Genomic DNA, 15,783 nt, shown 5'->3' with positions numbered 1-15,783 from the left:
AATATCCTACAAATTCCTATATATAAATGAACTTTGTAGACAATAAATCGTACAATCAATATGTTGTTTATTAATACTTTTCTTGTAAAAATGACATTTTTTGTCTATAATAAAATAAATATTTCTTAAATAAATAATGCATTTTTCTGTCTAATTATTTTTAATATGTATATACGTATATATATATATATATATGTATTTGTATTTAAAAGTACTTTACTTAAAAGTACATTAGTACATTATCAAATAACAGATTTAAAAACTGGATGTTTAAAAATAACTGATTGTTTTCTCCAGTGCTTGTAAAATATATGTGAAAACTATCAAAATAGTATAATCAATATGAATTGATCACTTTTTTCTAACTATATCTAACAAAATTTATGTACATCTAAAAAAGAAATGTACAAAATTTAATGAAATTTGTACCTATGCCTTTTTGTTTCCATAATTAACTTTTATACTATTTGCGCAGCCCTACGTCTTCTTATTGCACGTAATCGATTGCTACAATACATTCGTAAGAATACCGAACCAAATACTAGTAGAATGCCAATGATACCAATGACTGTCACACGATGATGATATACCAAACAAGATAATAATATAGCCAAACCCTGAAAAAGAAAGAAAACGATACCTCTTAAGCTTGTTTATTTTATTAATAGTAATATATTTAACAAAATAATTACCTGTCTTATAGTCATCATAATGACAAACGTTACTGGACCAAATTTAGAAATTGTATAAAAGATATACAATTGACCACTTGCTGAACAAATTGATATAAGTGAGCAATCCACAATGAACCTAGGATACTGTGCAATAATAAGAATATTAAAGTTGTATCAGAGATTGTTGCTATCATTACCTTAATTAATTAAAATTACCTTTGTCATAAAGGAAAATATAAGAGGGAAACTTGATTGTTGAAATAAGGACATTGCAGTTAATAAACAGGAGAACATATTAACTACACACATCATTTGCACACTCGTTACCCCATACTCATTAAATAATGCACTTTGCCAGGTACTTGTAAAACTATCTAATAATAAATAGCCTCCTAAGAGAATAATACCAGATATAGTTGTAGCTCCATCTAAAAGCATTGAAACAATAATTAGAGAAAAAAAAGATTAGTAGATTTACAGTAAATGACAAAAAGCGCTCACCGCCTTTGTAATCTGAGCTATTTAACATGAACAATGTCATTCCAATAGAAATGAGTACAGCTGTAACATATTCGTAATATTCATATGTGGTATGTGAAACTACTTTTCCCATTATCATTACTGGGATTATTTTCGAAGCTTTTGCCAATACCTGAAATATATATACCATATTTAATTAAACGTAATTACCAAACAAAATTCTGGAATCAAGAAATAAAAAACAAAATGTTAAACGGATGAATACCTGTGTTGGGAAACTAACATACTTTAGAGCTTCATATTGACACCAACTGCTCATGATATTTGATAAGGAGCTAAATGCATACTTATAAAGAGGTGCTTTGTGTTGTGGTTGTCTTTGAATTATTAAATACAACCCTGACATTAAGAATGCAAGAATTCGATTTACAAATACTAGAAATTGTGAATCTTGGAAATGATCCTTGTTGCCAGCAACGTCTTCATATTCCTGAAAAATTAAATGTTTTCATAATAAATTTTTAATGATTGTATAATATTAAACTAGACTATTCATACTTATAAAATATTATGAATTTTGCAACCTACATTTTAAACATCATCTCGAAACAGTATTAAAAGTCTATGTTCAAGAAAATAGAGTTGCAAATTCAAAAATCTTTGCTTTACAGAAACCTTGGATATCCTAGAAGTAGTGACTAGCAATGATCAAACTATAAGTTAAGAATGTCTTTAGTACATAATGGGCATTATCCCATATTAACATGTACTTGAAAATTGTTAATGTTGTTATTTTACAATGTGTGTATGTGTTTTTATTAAACAGATTATACCTGCGTCATTATTTTTTCTTGTAAGTAACCCCATGTTAAATAACTAATTTGCAACCCAAAAAAACAATATAGGAGTAACAAAGCATCTTGTGTAAAAGTACGTTGGCTATGATTCGATGGCGTAGATGTATAAGAAGATGAATCCAGTAGTCCTGTTTCATAATGACCCACAAAACATAAATGTACTAGTTTGGGTATGCACCCCTTGCCTGTTTAAAAGCATCACAATTTTAAATAAAAGTTCATAAATTCTTTTCATTTAATTAATATATCCTATCACTTACCTCCCCTTTGGATATATTTGGTATGACGAACATATTTGTATATGAGGCAACCTGGCAATAATACAGTAGCATAACTCAATAAATTTAAGCATAATTTAATAATCCAATTATAGGAGGAAGTTTTTAAAAAATTTTCTCCGGTATTCACAAAAGACTTAATAATTTCACTAGCTCCAAATATAAGGCTTACTGAAAGTAGTAGCAATATGCTACAGAAAAAATTATATTAATAAGTGAAAAATATCATCCAAGGATTTTATTTATTTGTACTATATTTTTTAGAAGAGAGAGGAAAAGAAAGAAGAAAAGAAATAAAAAGGGAATCATAATGTTAATGCATGGCAGTCTCATTATTTCAACAATTTCGTATTTAAAACTTACCATATTATAGCATCGCCCAAAAAATTTCGCATTGTTCCAATTATAATAGAATTTCAGTAAAAATAAATGATTATGAATTAACTGATTGTTTCATAATTTTGTTTTTCAACATCAAATATTTTATGATTGCCCTACATGTACTACATGTTGCGCGTACGTTTAATACACAATGTTATTTAAATCATTTTAAGAAATTAATTATTTAGAAACAAGATATAGAATTCATCAAAAATCCGTAATAAAAAATACAATATAATATTCTGACTAATAATTGAAAGGTATCTAAAAATATTTCGTTAAATCATCATTTAAAATGTAAGTCACTTGCATTTTCCTAACAACCAACTGATACAACAAACTCATATCTGTTGACAGAAAAACTATATGTATACATATGTACATATATATACATATATCATGGCCATCGATGTATATATGCTTTATAAATACATACGTTAGTTCGATTGTTCCACTTTTTTATCCAACAACTTTGATCATTTAATACATGCCTCTTATTAACTTATAAATGCAAAATTCCGAATCTTATTTTATTTTGTATACATATCAATAATGGAGTATTTTTATTTCTCCTAGCTTATAATAAATATTTCAATTCAATACAAAGCTTTCACTGTTTCAGATACATTCTTTTTTGTAATAAAAATAATACATCTGCATATCCGCGTATGTAATGAAATAATATTTTAACTTGCGCAATATAGCATTTAATCCATTATAGTGCACGTAATAGTAAAGTTTGAATTATCGATATACCAATCTTTCATACAACTACACAATGGTTATACGGTAAATGAAAACATAAAATGCTCGAGGATTAAAAATATAAATAAAACCTTTATTCTTCTATAATATAATAACGTAAATTGTTTAAAAAAATTACTCAATCATGACTTCATTAGGTAAGTATTAAATTTAATAAAAGACAACCAAAGACAATTTGAAGAATGACAAATTATAGAGCTACTATTTCTATCTACGTGTACTCCCTCTTTAAAAGAACTTACCAGTAAGGGAGCTGAACAGAAAATTTGCGCGGGAATTTTATCAAATAATGTTTCACTGTAACTGCGGCATAGCAGTAGCGTGTAATCATATTAAATATAAATACGATATTTTTAGTAATTAGTATTTGATATATTTCATATAAAAATAGAACAATTCATTACTACAAGATCATTACTGCAAGATAACGTATTTTTGTATTTTCTTAAGGCAAATCTGTGTTTCTACTAATAAAAATGACTACTTCTGCTTGCAAATTGTACAAGAGACCATTTACAGTATGCATAGAGGGCAATATAGGAAGTGGTAAGACAACATTCTTAAGTCATTTTAAACAATTTACCAATACAACCGTTTTACAAGAACCAGTAGAACTTTGGCGAAATGTTGCTGGAACAAATTTATTGGTAAGATTATTTGAATATAGATTTATTGCTATTCATGTAAAAATATATGCAACATTGATAAATATTCGCTTAAAATATTTAGGAATTAATGTACACAAATCCTAGGCGCTATAGTTTCTTATTCCAATCCTATGTACAATTAACAATGCTGCAACTTCATACTTACGAATCTGCAATGCCTTATAAAATTATGGAAAGATCAGTATTTAGCTCCAGGTGCTTTATAGAAATTATGAAACGTTCTAAACTATTACAAGAGGTGGAAATAATGGTCTTAGAAGATTGGCATGACTGGTATATACAGAATGTTAATATAGTAACGGATTTAATAAGTATGTTATCATAAATGCATAATATAAATTATATGTTTCTCATTGATAATAATATTAGTTATTATCTTTATATTAATGCAGTTTATTTGAGGACATCGCCGGATGTTGTATATCAGAGAATGAAAACAAGAGCGAGGAAAGAAGAAAATTGTGTATCATTAGAATATTTACAGCAAGTTCATAATATTCATGATGAGTGGCTCTATCATCAGACACTATTTAGCGTACCAGCACCAGTTCTAATAATAGATGGAAATAAAAGTTTACCAGAAATGGTCACACAATTTGAAAATTGCAAAGACTTAATTTTTGGTAAAAAAGGGGAAAAGAAGAATTAGGAAAGAAAGACAAATATGTTACAAATGTATGTATGTATTACTTGAAAATATTTTTTGTTTTTTATTTATATTACTTATTTGAATTGCTTATATATATTAATTGTACATTAATCGCACATACTTTCTATTTGTACATATACTAGAAATATAATATAATCATTTTAAGTATACCTGTATGTACAAAAAGTGAGAGAGAAAGGGAAAGTGGTTTTATTATGTCAATCGTTTTATAATGATTGCATAATATGACATAATTGTACATTTAATATATATATATATATATATATATATAGTAAATAATTGCATTTAAGAAAAAGATGGATTTCTGAACACTAAGCAGTGAAAGGTTATACATAGTTGCTAATACAAAACTGCAGTTATCTTAAGCAAAGCAGCAATCGGTGGATGATAAGCCACATTTTCGTGGGCAAATGGATATCCTAAGAATAAGATATTTGTACCTGAAAAATATATATCTACATAACCATGTCTGTCGCGACTCACGGTACTATCCGCGACTTTGCCCTCAGTTTTCCTTGCCCGTGGAACGCCCACTTATGCTGCTTTATATTGATATCTGCATTAATTGTATCTTGTTCGACGATAACTACATGCATAATTAAGATTAATGTTATTGTAAGATCAGAAGATTATATTATAGGATTGTATTACAATAAATATTATATTATATTTATTATAGAATTTATTTATTAAAACGACTCTTTAATACAATATACATTACAGATAGAAACAGCAGTTAACTTTTTACTCTAGTTATTATAATTAATATAAGTTGGATACAATTAAAAATAATTTTCGTTTCTGACTAATAAATATGATAATTACTTGTGGAATATATCCGATTAAAAGATAAATTGTTCAAAGATTTATTGTTACAAAGATAAAGTTAAAAAGCGTTATGTCGACTCGCTGCGAGCAGAAGCTAATCGTATTGCACAATCGTATTCTTTACAAATCCATAAGATGTTTATCAAATTACCAATATCTGCATTTTTTGTATTAGCTTGTTTCCAATCCAGAAATATTTGATAAATTACCTAGAAATATGGTCATTAGTACAAAAACTTGCAGTGATACAGATAAGAATATAAACGAGAAATAGTATATTGGAATCAAATTTACTTCACTTATGCCCCTAAATTTGTAATTTTCTTCGAATTGTTCAATTTGACCGTCCGAATATAACAATTTTCTAGCAACGTCTTTCCAACCATGTCCAATATAAGTTTTAATTATAAATATATCATCTAAATTAATTTCGTCAGTACAAGTACGTAAACGTTCTACTTCTGCTGGCATTTGTCGAGTATTTTTTGTCCATGTTTCTTCTGATGCATCAGAATTATTCTTAGCATATTGATTAATATTACAAATGTAACTAGTTTTAGAGCCAATTTTTACACCGTTTGAATTAATTATATTGTAATTCACTACATGTGTTCCTTGTGCTGTAAAGTAAAACATGATCGCTTTAATACAAATTTAACAAATTTGATTTTTTTCAAGTTTAAAGAGTAAATAATACTTACAGTGTTTGCGTTGTTTCGATTTTGTTTTCGTTTTAATATTCGGTTTTCTACGTTCTTTTGCATCATCTTGGGAACCTTTCGTATCATTCAGATCTTGTTTTTCGGTAGAAGACTTGGCGCTCGTAATAGGTACTGCGTCGTCTTTTTCGGGGGACGTTACGTTCTTTAATTTCAATTGCGATTCTGTAGTAATTGGAACAGATTCGAATTTGGTCGTCTTCGTTTCATCACCGTTTACTGTATTTGGTTCTAAATTGTGAGTATATCCTTCGATCGGTATTCGTGGTGGATCAGGTTTCGCATCGGTTGTTAACATATGAAAACGATGAGATAAATTTGAAAGTATTGGCATTTTCCTCGAAATTCAAATGCCTTTCAAAAGAAGTACCTCTTCACTATCTTTTTTTTTTATGATAGAAGTATCATAATATAAATTTTATATTTTCACTACCATCATGATTGATAAATACTACATTTTCTGATAAAGTAATCTACGAAATAAATATATTTTATAAATATAAAGCCAACTCGAAAAAAGAAAAACAAGGACGTAACAAATTACATATATCCATTTGTTAATTTCTTTATTACATAATTATACAACTTTTATAATTGCATATATTTCAATTCTTTAGGATTTATTTACCTCAGGAAAGGAATTATTTACCTTATTTTAATTAAAATATCAGATATTTAACAATATTTTCTTTGCATATTCTTCATTCGTATCCTTACCTTTCCTTTTGGATATTGAGTTAAGGAAATCTTCCCAGAAAAATCGTTATTTTTAATAAAATTTTTATTTCCTTATTATTCATGCATTATGTTCTGAACCGACGATATCTAGGACACCAAAATTTATAAAAATAGTTACAAACAAAAAACATTAATTAGAAATATTAATGATATGAATATAAATATAAATATGAATATAAATTCTTAATGACCTTAAGATAATCTGGGTTTTCCAGAAGTGAAAGTTCGTCGCAATGGTGTTATCGCGAGTAATAGTTATCAACACACTGGAATAACCGAATTTGAAATAGACAAAGATTTCCTCTCATTGTTTGTAACATTGTTTTAATTGCTTAATTTATGCTATTTCATTCTCATGAAACTTGATATAAATGCAGTATGAGTCATTTCAGAAACACATTGTCCGTAATAAAAGTGTAACATTTCAAATAATGTCCATTACTTATCAATATCCAAAAGCAATAAAAGTGCGAAAGTTTTAAAAAATCATGTTTCATATTGAAAGCAGCATTCTCTTTTTGCTAATTGCAATACAATTGAATGATGTAAAATATTTTGAAACAAAATATTTACATGCGTATAGGATCTACATTTCAGATAAATTTCCTTGTTTAAAATATTTAAATTAATTTAGTCCTGCAAGACTTACAGTATCTCGATTCCTGTGCGTTTTTCAACCTGAATATCCTTTCTTTATTTCACAAAAAGTTATATGCGTTCATTTGTATACATGATAATATCACTTCTAAATAAAATGTATTAGCGCGCACACTGTTATTTCGTTGGTAACCTCTTGACTGTCATGAAGCTACTCAACAGGTGGTATGGTTTACTTGACACTACTTGACACAAACGTATTGTTAGGATATGACGTAAATGTATAATTTTATTATGTACGAGATTTAATATATTTTCACTCGCAATCAAATTTTTCTTTTTCTCCAATTATAATTTATTTTATTTAAGTAAAATTTTCTTATATTTTCTTTAGTACATAATACAATAAATACAATACAATAAAAGTATCTCTTTGTAAATTGACTTATTATTAAAAATATGAATCCGGAAAATATTTTAAAAAATTATGTATTATCCCAATATACCACGGAAAAGTTAATAGTAATTAAAGAAAAATTAAAACAAGATATAATTCAAGCTGATCCTTTTTGGCAAATAATAACTAGGAAGGTTAGTATTAATAGTTGTATTAGGAAACAAAATTATATTTAAGGAAAATAATATTGAAGTTTGCATTATCTCACTTAGAAAGGAGTAACAGATATAGATGTAGAAGAAACTTTAAACGAAAGCAATAATGATTGTAATGATATTTTATCCAACACGTCCGATCAATTTTCATCTACTCAGTTTTATTTTACACAACTTGATAAGCTCTGCGATAAAAATATTAGACAGGAGTGTGTACCAAAACTTGATATCACAGAATATCTTTTTGAAGAATTGGAATGCCCTAATGGAAAATTGGATTTAAATCAATTAGAGAATTTAACAGATGCAGAATTTCAAGAAATAGTCTGTGATTTAGAAAAAAAACTAACTATGCTGGGTACATATAATCTATGTTGTTCCTTGAATAATATGACTTCGGAACAACGAGTTAAATACACAGAAACTTTTTATACCCATTTATTATTACCAAAGGTGAAGTTTGAATGATATTAATCTATAAAGAATTAGACTGCTTGTATAAATTTTTACACAAACATGGCTAATAATGTTTGAATATTATTGCAGATTATTGCTTTGAAAGAACCTTCCAGATTACTTTTATCTGCTTTGATAGAGAGCACTCAGAAATTTCCAGATGATATTCAGAAGTTCATTTTTATTCCACTTTTAAACTTTGATTTAACAGACACAACAATTATTGATGCTATAGTAAATACTTTTGAACCTCAAAGACGTATCGTTCTTATTACGTAGGTACTAATCTTATTATTAATCAATTAAACTTCAAAAGAAACTAAAGTGTTAGCAATTGAGCGGTATCATTTTTACAGAGAATATTTATCATATGTGAAAGAACTCAATTCATGGCATCTTTCTTTCCTACGTACTTTGATTGATACTAAGACAGATATTACCACAAATGACAAACTTATACAGTTATTATTTGAGAAAGCGATTGACTTTGCCAAGGATAAAAATTTCGGGAAGCTTGTATTATCATTTATAAAGTCAAATATTAAATTTTCAGATGAACAAAAACAATCATTATGGGAAATAGCAAATATTAATCAAACATTGTTTAAAAAACCTATTCAAAATGTACTAAAATCTATGTAACTTATGTAAATACTACAAACCACAAATTATAATAAATTTTATTTTTTCTATAACTATATATTTGTTCCCCAATCAAAAAATTAGAGGTATAGGAGATGTAAAATCAAAATATAAAACGCGTGCGCATAAGAGTTAACACTTTTATACAAGTACGAATGGGAAAAACATGACGGAAGAACTTTCCGGTGTGACAATCGTTATTTTTATTGCGGCTGGAGTACTAACAATATTATTACTGTTTATATTTGCAAAACGACAAATTATGAGATTTGCATTACGATCACGCCGTGGTCCTCATATCCCCATCGGGCACGATGCACGAAAGGTACGAGAAATTGTAGAGGTTAAGTTTATTTACATCTACAAATATGTACATCTATTACATTTACATTGAAAATTAATGCTTGTTTTTTTGTTAAAAACAAAACATTTTAATTATGCTATACAATTATTTACTATTTTGAATACATGTGTCTATATGCACATATACATATATACATATCAAAATACAGTACATTTTCAATCTTTTAGTCGCTGAAAAAGGAGATTGAAAGACGAATAGAAGTAATACCAAGAATTCAATACGAGCCGCAACTTATTAGCGATCCAAGATTTATTTTAACTCCTCGAGGACAGGTTTCACCTCATTACTACAGATTAAAAGCTGTAGATGATGTTAAGACCTTGGGTATAATTATATTTATTATGGTAAACAGACTCTTTACGTTCAAACTAATTTTCAATCTTTTTTGTAGAAGCTGAAATTACTAAATATGATAATTGCTTAAAAAGACATCCATCTGAAAATTTACGGGCATATTTACTTGCCATATTGGCAACGCCATTAAATGGAAGTGGACAACGATTAATTCATCAGTTCTGCGACTTATATGAACATGCACGACACGATCCAACTGAATTTGGTGATGAGGAATATCAAGTATATACCCGTTTATTCCTTAAATTAATGGACGCGTAAGTATGATTCTTTTAAATTATGGAGTGTAAATTTAAAGTTTGTAGTAAGTTGTACTATAATATAATGAGATGGTGTCCTTAAATGTTCCCTTAGGGCTCGTTTATTAAAATCATATCCAAGCAGTAGGAAATCTAGTCCAAGTCGCACACCTATAAAAAAAAACATTGAAACGAAACGGAATATATTAGAACCCAAGATGAAACTACTGGAAGATCAAACATTGACTGGATCACGTCCGAATACATTAACCGTGATGATGTTGGATAATAGCGAAACATCTGTTTAGCATTATGAAAGTCGTCACATACAACACATGTGACGATATGTTTGTTCAGAATTGTCAGTCTCTACATCATATGGGATTGCAAGTAAGTGAAATACATTTTCAACTTTTGTTTTAATGGTATTTCACAAATATGTTGCTCCTTTTAATTTCATACCTTAAATTTGCAGTAACGGATACGTTTTTTGTTCCAACTTGCGGTTAAATATCGATGTCCGTCTTAATCGATAAATATTTACTCCATACATTTTTATAATATGAATTATGTCTTAAAGAAATTAATGCCCGATGAAACGTGTATTTATATGTATTAGAAATATGATTTGTTCTCATATAATTTAACCATTCCATCATCTGAAAGAGGTATATAATATCTTTAATAGACTGTTAATTCTAGAATAACTATATAACTTCTAATGAAGAAAAAAAATATTAAATTGTTAAATTATCATTCGGACGCTAGTTGGATGGTTTTGTATAGAAATAAAAGTAATCGTGCGTACCTGTGGAATTGCATGTTTCCAATTCTCTCTATCGGAAAGAAGTGTTAGAGCTTGAGGAAATAATTTTATTCTGACATTTTGCGATTTAATCACTAGATCTCGTTTCATTAACATGGAGTCTATGCCAGACAAGCTTATCACAGAGGTAAATAAAACAGTACAATAGAATTGTATTTTGTCATTATGATTTTGTGATGAGTCCATTAAAAATCCTTGAACCTGTGTCATAAGTTCCAGAATCCAATTTGAACTGGATCTTTCGAATTGCATATTGGCTTGTACTTTTTGTATAATTTCGAGAAAATATGTTTGCACACTTTAATAAAAAATATTAAGACGCATGTTTATTCACATGTTTGATGTATCAGTAAAATTACAATAATGACCAAGAATGTTACCTTGACGTAGAAGCAAAAGTTTCACCGATGATCTCGTTCAACCACTTTAAGGGGGCTTCGGAATTAGACTTTTTTAAAGACAATTCGGCTCTAATTGCGATCGCATTCTTTAATTTACTGGCCATTGTTTCCCACCACACTTTAGGAGATGTAGTTCTCTCTAAATGCTCCATTGGTAATTCCAAAGCTGCCGTGAAATAAGGGTAGAAACGGTCGCACGTTAAATCTATTTTGTCCAAAAGTTCTTCCAGTATGGTAGAAAGCAGTGTAGAGTTAGCATGGCATATTTCTGGATTTCTTAATGCCTGAGCATATGAATACATGATGCAATGAAACGATTGTATCGAATTTTCGTTCATTTTTTTAATTGCACATTCTAAAGTAGTTTCTAAGAACCGTTTAATGATATTTGGTTGTACAGCTTGACACAAGTACTCGAGATTTGAATACAATATCGGGTGTTCATTGTCTTTCCAAACGAAATCTTCTGCATCGTTTACAGATTTATACGTCAATAGATAATCTTCTATAAAAGATTTAGCAGATGAAGATACCGTCGCATGATGACACGCGATAGAAAGAGTATATTGCTTTGCTTCGGCTGATAGGTGAAAAGTATCCTTCAAAAAACTCCAATTTACATTGGGTAATGGTTTCGGATATTTATGAGCGAATATTCGTAGGCATTCCGTAACGATACAATGATTATTCGAATCAAACTTATTAGTTTTCCTCAAATATTCACCGACCGCTCTGATTACGCTTTTGTCTCGTAAATATTTAAAATTTTGCGGCTCCCCTTGAGGCCAGTCGTACATGCCGGATCGGAAACTATTTACTTCTTCTATCACGAAGGAAATTAGAAGGTTCCCGGCTGCTGACAAGGTCATTTTATTTATATTTTGAAGCATTTGGATCCAACAAACACCAGGTATATACGGAAGCACGTCCTCTGGCTTTTTTACCGTGTCGGTTGGAATTTTCGCATACGTAGCTGGTAGTACGAGATTATATCTAAATTCTACTGGTAATGTTTTCAAGGATAATTGTTCGAGACGGTACGAAGCTAGAGCTTTAAGCGCAGCTTTGATTACCTTTACATCACTACATGTCGTGTATTTCCACAACTTCGATACGATATCGTCGATCAATTGATGGTCGTGTTCTTCGAGGTATTGAGAAGAAGGTGCATAGAATGCAACATCAGCAAGTAGTTCGCACAAGCTTTCTAAAACAACAGACCGCTTCTCTTTTTCCATTTTTGGAGATAGCACTCTCCATGTCGAATAAATGTCTATTACGGATGCTTTGTAAAGAGCAGAAATACATCCAAGCGCGAGCGCACTTGCGGTTCCGCCGTTCATACCCGTCGAACGATTTAATATCTGCAATATCAATGGTACCAATTTTTCCCCATGTTCAGGATAATTTTCACAAATATGTTTCATAGCTCTTGCACAAGTTGCATCCGAATACCAGGAAAGATCGCTTTCCATTACTTTGATAATTGCAGCAAAAAGAAATCTGTAACATCTCGGTTCTTTTTTCAATGCTTTCAAATATAATTCGATTATAAAATATTTCAGTTGCTTGTCACCGTTTAACAACTGGTTCAAGGTATGATTAACGATTGGGACATTTTCTTTCGTAATCATAAGCTCAGGCATTACCAGTAACAAACATTTTGATTCTATACTGCTTTTACATTTGGTTAATTTATGCAATACCAATGAGAGCACGTGCGATCCAAAATTTGTCCTTTCTCTGCTAACATCAACGAGTATATTACAACACAGTTGAACTATTTGTGGCTCGTTTGACTGTAGAAGGAGACCAGATATCAATAGTTTACATTTGTCTTTTAAGTAAGTTGGTACGCATGATATGTTGTTCAACCATGATAGAATATCATTTTGGTTCCAGATACTCAAGCAATGCACTAGCTCCGTGTAGAATTGAATGTATGGGTCGGAATGAGTAAACACTGTAAAAAGTTTATTTGAGAATATCGTTTCATTGTTGCACGTTAATTTCGTTCTTGTAAACATCTCGCTGGCTAAATCTCTCGCCATGTCCAGTGCCTCAGAACACAATACGGATGGATATGCAATCCATTTTACAATAGATGCTATCAAAGTGTAGAAAAATACATCATTGTAAGACATTTTCTTTGCTATCATCGTACCTATAATGTGATAAATTTATCATAACAAGCATATTTCGAAAAATTGGTAAAAGTCGAAAATTCTTATAAATAGTGGAAAATACCGGAAAATACTTACATATTTGTAAAGTAGTATACAAATAAATAGCTGGACATAAAGTAATTACTTCTGCCATTAATGTTAGCACAAGATTCCCAATATAGCTATCACAGTGGTCTATGATAAACAATATAACATGAAAATTTGGTGTTGGATCAGAACCTTGCTGTAGTAATTGTATAACTAAGGACACAATCATCGGCAACAAAGCTGTACAATATTCTCTGTTTCCTTCTGATGCAGCTTTTTCTGCAAGCTCTAAGATTCTATAGTTTGTATTTATACAAGAATGAATTTCCGCTGTGCACATCCAAAGTAAAACTTCTGTCTGCACATAAGTACTGTGTCTCGATTTAATTAACAATTGCCAAATTTGTTGCATACAGTAATCCATCGAATCTGATGAAGGATTGCATAAAACATACAAAAATACCGGTCGTAACATTTTCACGCCCTTTTCTCTAATTCTGAAATTTGGAGAAATTGTACATACATACATACATGCATATATAGATATAAGAGCATGCATAATTATAGATGTATATGATGTATGTATATATAATATATGTATATACATTTTTATACATACCGAGCATCCTGATGATTCAGAATAAATGTCATCTGACTTAATATAGTTTGCCAGCTACGTTTATCTTGAGATAAAATGGTTATAAAAGGGTGTTGTGGCGTATGTAATGTAAACGGATATATATTTTCTTGTCCTGTATCGCGTTTTAAATCTAATATTAGTAAATGGCTTATGGTTGTAGTAGCAACCATATAATTTCTAAAACGTGTGACATATTATAGAACGATATTAAGGAACAGTAAAGATACATAAAGAATATCTTTCATGGATTAAATGAATTTCTGTACTTTATAGAAGAGATACTCGAGATGAAAGTAGCTAAAGCCTCGTTAATGTCCCATAATCCATTTTCAACCAGAGCAGTTAGGGCTTGACAGGCGGATATGCTGAGTGTGACATTTGTACTATCACGTTTTGTTAATAACAACTTAAACTCGGGTATCTGTATAAATTGATTAACGGAATAAACAGAATTAGATTAATATTTCTTCTCTGATTAAAGCAAAAGTAAAAACGATATATTGGATCATATAGTAATTGAACGAATACGTGTTTTACCTTGGAAATATGGTCCGTTTGTCGATCGCATTTCTTTTTCTTAATGGATTCGAAGAGTTTCGACGTTGCCTGTGTAGAAAAATACATAATACAGTTGGAATAGAATACCAGGTGAAAAATATAAACGTTTAATTGCGATACATGAAAAAGGGAGTAACTCACGTGCGATATTAATACAGGATTCGTCGATTCTAATTTATATTCTATTTCATCCATCATGCAGACGTAATATTCCAATAATTGTCCTATATATTAATTGTCATTCAATTCAGTCACTGTTCCGGTACTCTCTATTACGGTAATGCGTGGATGAAATAAAACTTGGGTCGTGAGTGTACGAAGCGAAATATTTAGGTTATAAAACATAACCTTGTGCGTGCATCGTTAAAAATATATTGAGATCTGTAACGGTACACTGTTAATATACACTGCTCATCGTTCATCGTAAAAATTATGAAAATAAGAGTAACGTATTTGTACGAAGAATATAGTATATGTATAGGTTTATCGAGAGAAATGGAAAAAGTAACGATTACTTCTGTGTTACATGAAGGACGATAATACGAAACTAAAGTGTCATAAACCCATGAACGTATTCTCTTTTACCGCTAGTTCACACAGAGGTCCTCAAGTAATGTTAAACGTTATATTACAATTTTGTTTGACAATGTACGAGTAAACGTAAATAGATAAAATTGTAAAAATACCATTTGGCAGAAAGATATACCGCAATGATTCATATACGAATACTGACAGGATAGAACGAAAGAAGGAGGAAAGAAAATTGTACGAAAAGTCGGTTGAGTCGATAACACGAGGGAACTTTGAAAAGACGCGAACTCGT

At 29.9% G+C, this 15,783-nt stretch overlaps 7 protein-coding genes across 14 annotated transcripts in view; 3 read left to right on the top strand and 4 right to left on the bottom strand.

The window, feature by feature from the left end:
• Nucleotides 1-50: 50 nt before the first annotated feature.
• LOC126871542 (adenosine 3'-phospho 5'-phosphosulfate transporter 1) lies at nt 51-3,014 on the bottom strand. The gene is made up of 8 exons (XM_050630454.1): nt 2,653-3,014; nt 2,272-2,480; nt 1,988-2,196; nt 1,420-1,644; nt 1,176-1,326; nt 891-1,102; nt 693-818; nt 51-617 (listed from the first exon to the last, which is right to left on the bottom strand). The coding sequence occupies exons 1-8, from the start codon at nt 2,682-2,684 to the stop codon at nt 459-461; spliced, it is 1,323 nt and encodes a 440-aa protein (XP_050486411.1). The 5' UTR covers nt 2,685-3,014; the 3' UTR covers nt 51-458.
• A 411-nt stretch (nt 3,015-3,425) lies between these two features.
• Nucleotides 3,426-5,446, top strand: LOC126871547 (deoxynucleoside kinase). Of its 3 annotated transcripts, XM_050630462.1 has the most exons (5): nt 3,431-3,572; nt 3,632-3,791; nt 3,886-4,082; nt 4,165-4,414; nt 4,496-5,446. In XM_050630462.1, the coding sequence occupies exons 2-5, from the start codon at nt 3,725-3,727 to the stop codon at nt 4,750-4,752; spliced, it is 771 nt and encodes a 256-aa protein (XP_050486419.1). In that variant the 5' UTR covers nt 3,431-3,572; nt 3,632-3,724; the 3' UTR covers nt 4,753-5,446. The 3 variants fall into 3 exon arrangements, with proteins under 3 accessions (XP_050486422.1, XP_050486419.1, XP_050486421.1); XM_050630465.1 differs by lacking the exon at nt 3,632-3,791 and having other exon boundaries at nt 3,426-3,572; XM_050630464.1 differs by lacking the exon at nt 3,431-3,572 and having other exon boundaries at nt 3,623-3,758.
• Nucleotides 5,433-7,884, bottom strand: LOC126871545 (protein immune deficiency). 5 transcript variants are annotated; one of them, XM_050630460.1, is made up of 6 exons: nt 7,708-7,878; nt 7,250-7,324; nt 6,970-7,145; nt 6,303-6,793; nt 5,896-6,221; nt 5,433-5,810 (listed from the first exon to the last, which is right to left on the bottom strand). In XM_050630460.1, exons 4-6 carry the CDS (start codon nt 6,652-6,654, stop codon nt 5,670-5,672), a joined length of 819 nt encoding a protein of 272 aa, XP_050486417.1. In that variant the 5' UTR covers nt 6,655-6,793; nt 6,970-7,145; nt 7,250-7,324; nt 7,708-7,878; the 3' UTR covers nt 5,433-5,669. The 5 variants fall into 5 exon arrangements, with proteins under 5 accessions (XP_050486417.1, XP_050486416.1, XP_050486418.1 ...); XM_050630459.1 differs by having other exon boundaries at nt 7,038-7,145; nt 7,708-7,877; XM_050630461.1 differs by lacking the exon at nt 7,250-7,324 and having other exon boundaries at nt 5,901-6,221; nt 7,038-7,145; nt 7,708-7,884.
• LOC126871544 (uncharacterized) lies at nt 7,813-9,418 on the top strand. The gene is made up of 5 exons (XM_050630456.1): nt 7,813-7,951; nt 8,050-8,246; nt 8,325-8,720; nt 8,814-8,998; nt 9,080-9,418. The coding sequence occupies exons 2-5, from the start codon at nt 8,115-8,117 to the stop codon at nt 9,363-9,365; spliced, it is 999 nt and encodes a 332-aa protein (XP_050486413.1). The 5' UTR covers nt 7,813-7,951; nt 8,050-8,114; the 3' UTR covers nt 9,366-9,418.
• Nucleotides 9,387-11,138, top strand: LOC126871549 (protein C1orf43 homolog). The gene is made up of 5 exons (XM_050630468.1): nt 9,387-9,690; nt 9,897-10,053; nt 10,121-10,340; nt 10,438-10,712; nt 10,798-11,138. Exons 1-4 carry the CDS (start codon nt 9,532-9,534, stop codon nt 10,628-10,630), a joined length of 729 nt encoding a protein of 242 aa, XP_050486425.1. The 5' UTR covers nt 9,387-9,531; the 3' UTR covers nt 10,631-10,712; nt 10,798-11,138.
• Nucleotides 10,417-15,250, bottom strand: LOC126871533 (uncharacterized). 2 transcript variants are annotated; one of them, XM_050630430.1, is made up of 9 exons: nt 15,102-15,250; nt 14,940-15,008; nt 14,669-14,823; nt 14,382-14,579; nt 13,811-14,259; nt 11,529-13,713; nt 11,131-11,446; nt 10,785-10,981; nt 10,417-10,493 (listed from the first exon to the last, which is right to left on the bottom strand). In XM_050630430.1, the coding sequence occupies exons 1-8, from the start codon at nt 15,156-15,158 to the stop codon at nt 10,829-10,831; spliced, it is 3,582 nt and encodes a 1,193-aa protein (XP_050486387.1). In that variant the 5' UTR covers nt 15,159-15,250; the 3' UTR covers nt 10,417-10,493; nt 10,785-10,828. The 2 variants fall into 2 exon arrangements, with proteins under 2 accessions (XP_050486387.1, XP_050486388.1); XM_050630431.1 differs by lacking the exons at nt 14,940-15,008; nt 15,102-15,250 and having other exon boundaries at nt 14,685-14,822.
• Nucleotides 15,193-15,783, bottom strand: part of LOC126871530 (zinc finger protein 608-like) — a 33,186-nt gene continuing 32,595 nt past the window's right edge. Inside the window, exon 7 of the mRNA XM_050630422.1 lies at nt 15,193-15,341. Coding sequence (XP_050486379.1) covers nt 15,295-15,341 — 47 coding nt within the window. The 3' untranslated portion in view covers nt 15,193-15,294. The remainder of the gene's footprint in view (nt 15,342-15,783) is intronic.

This window comes from Bombus huntii, chromosome 12 (genome assembly GCF_024542735.1).
Source record: "Bombus huntii isolate Logan2020A chromosome 12, iyBomHunt1.1, whole genome shotgun sequence".
NCBI lineage: Eukaryota > Metazoa > Arthropoda > Insecta > Hymenoptera > Apidae > Bombus > Bombus huntii.
Note: the sequence above shows the minus strand (reverse complement) of the source record. Positions and strands in the feature narration are given on the sequence as shown.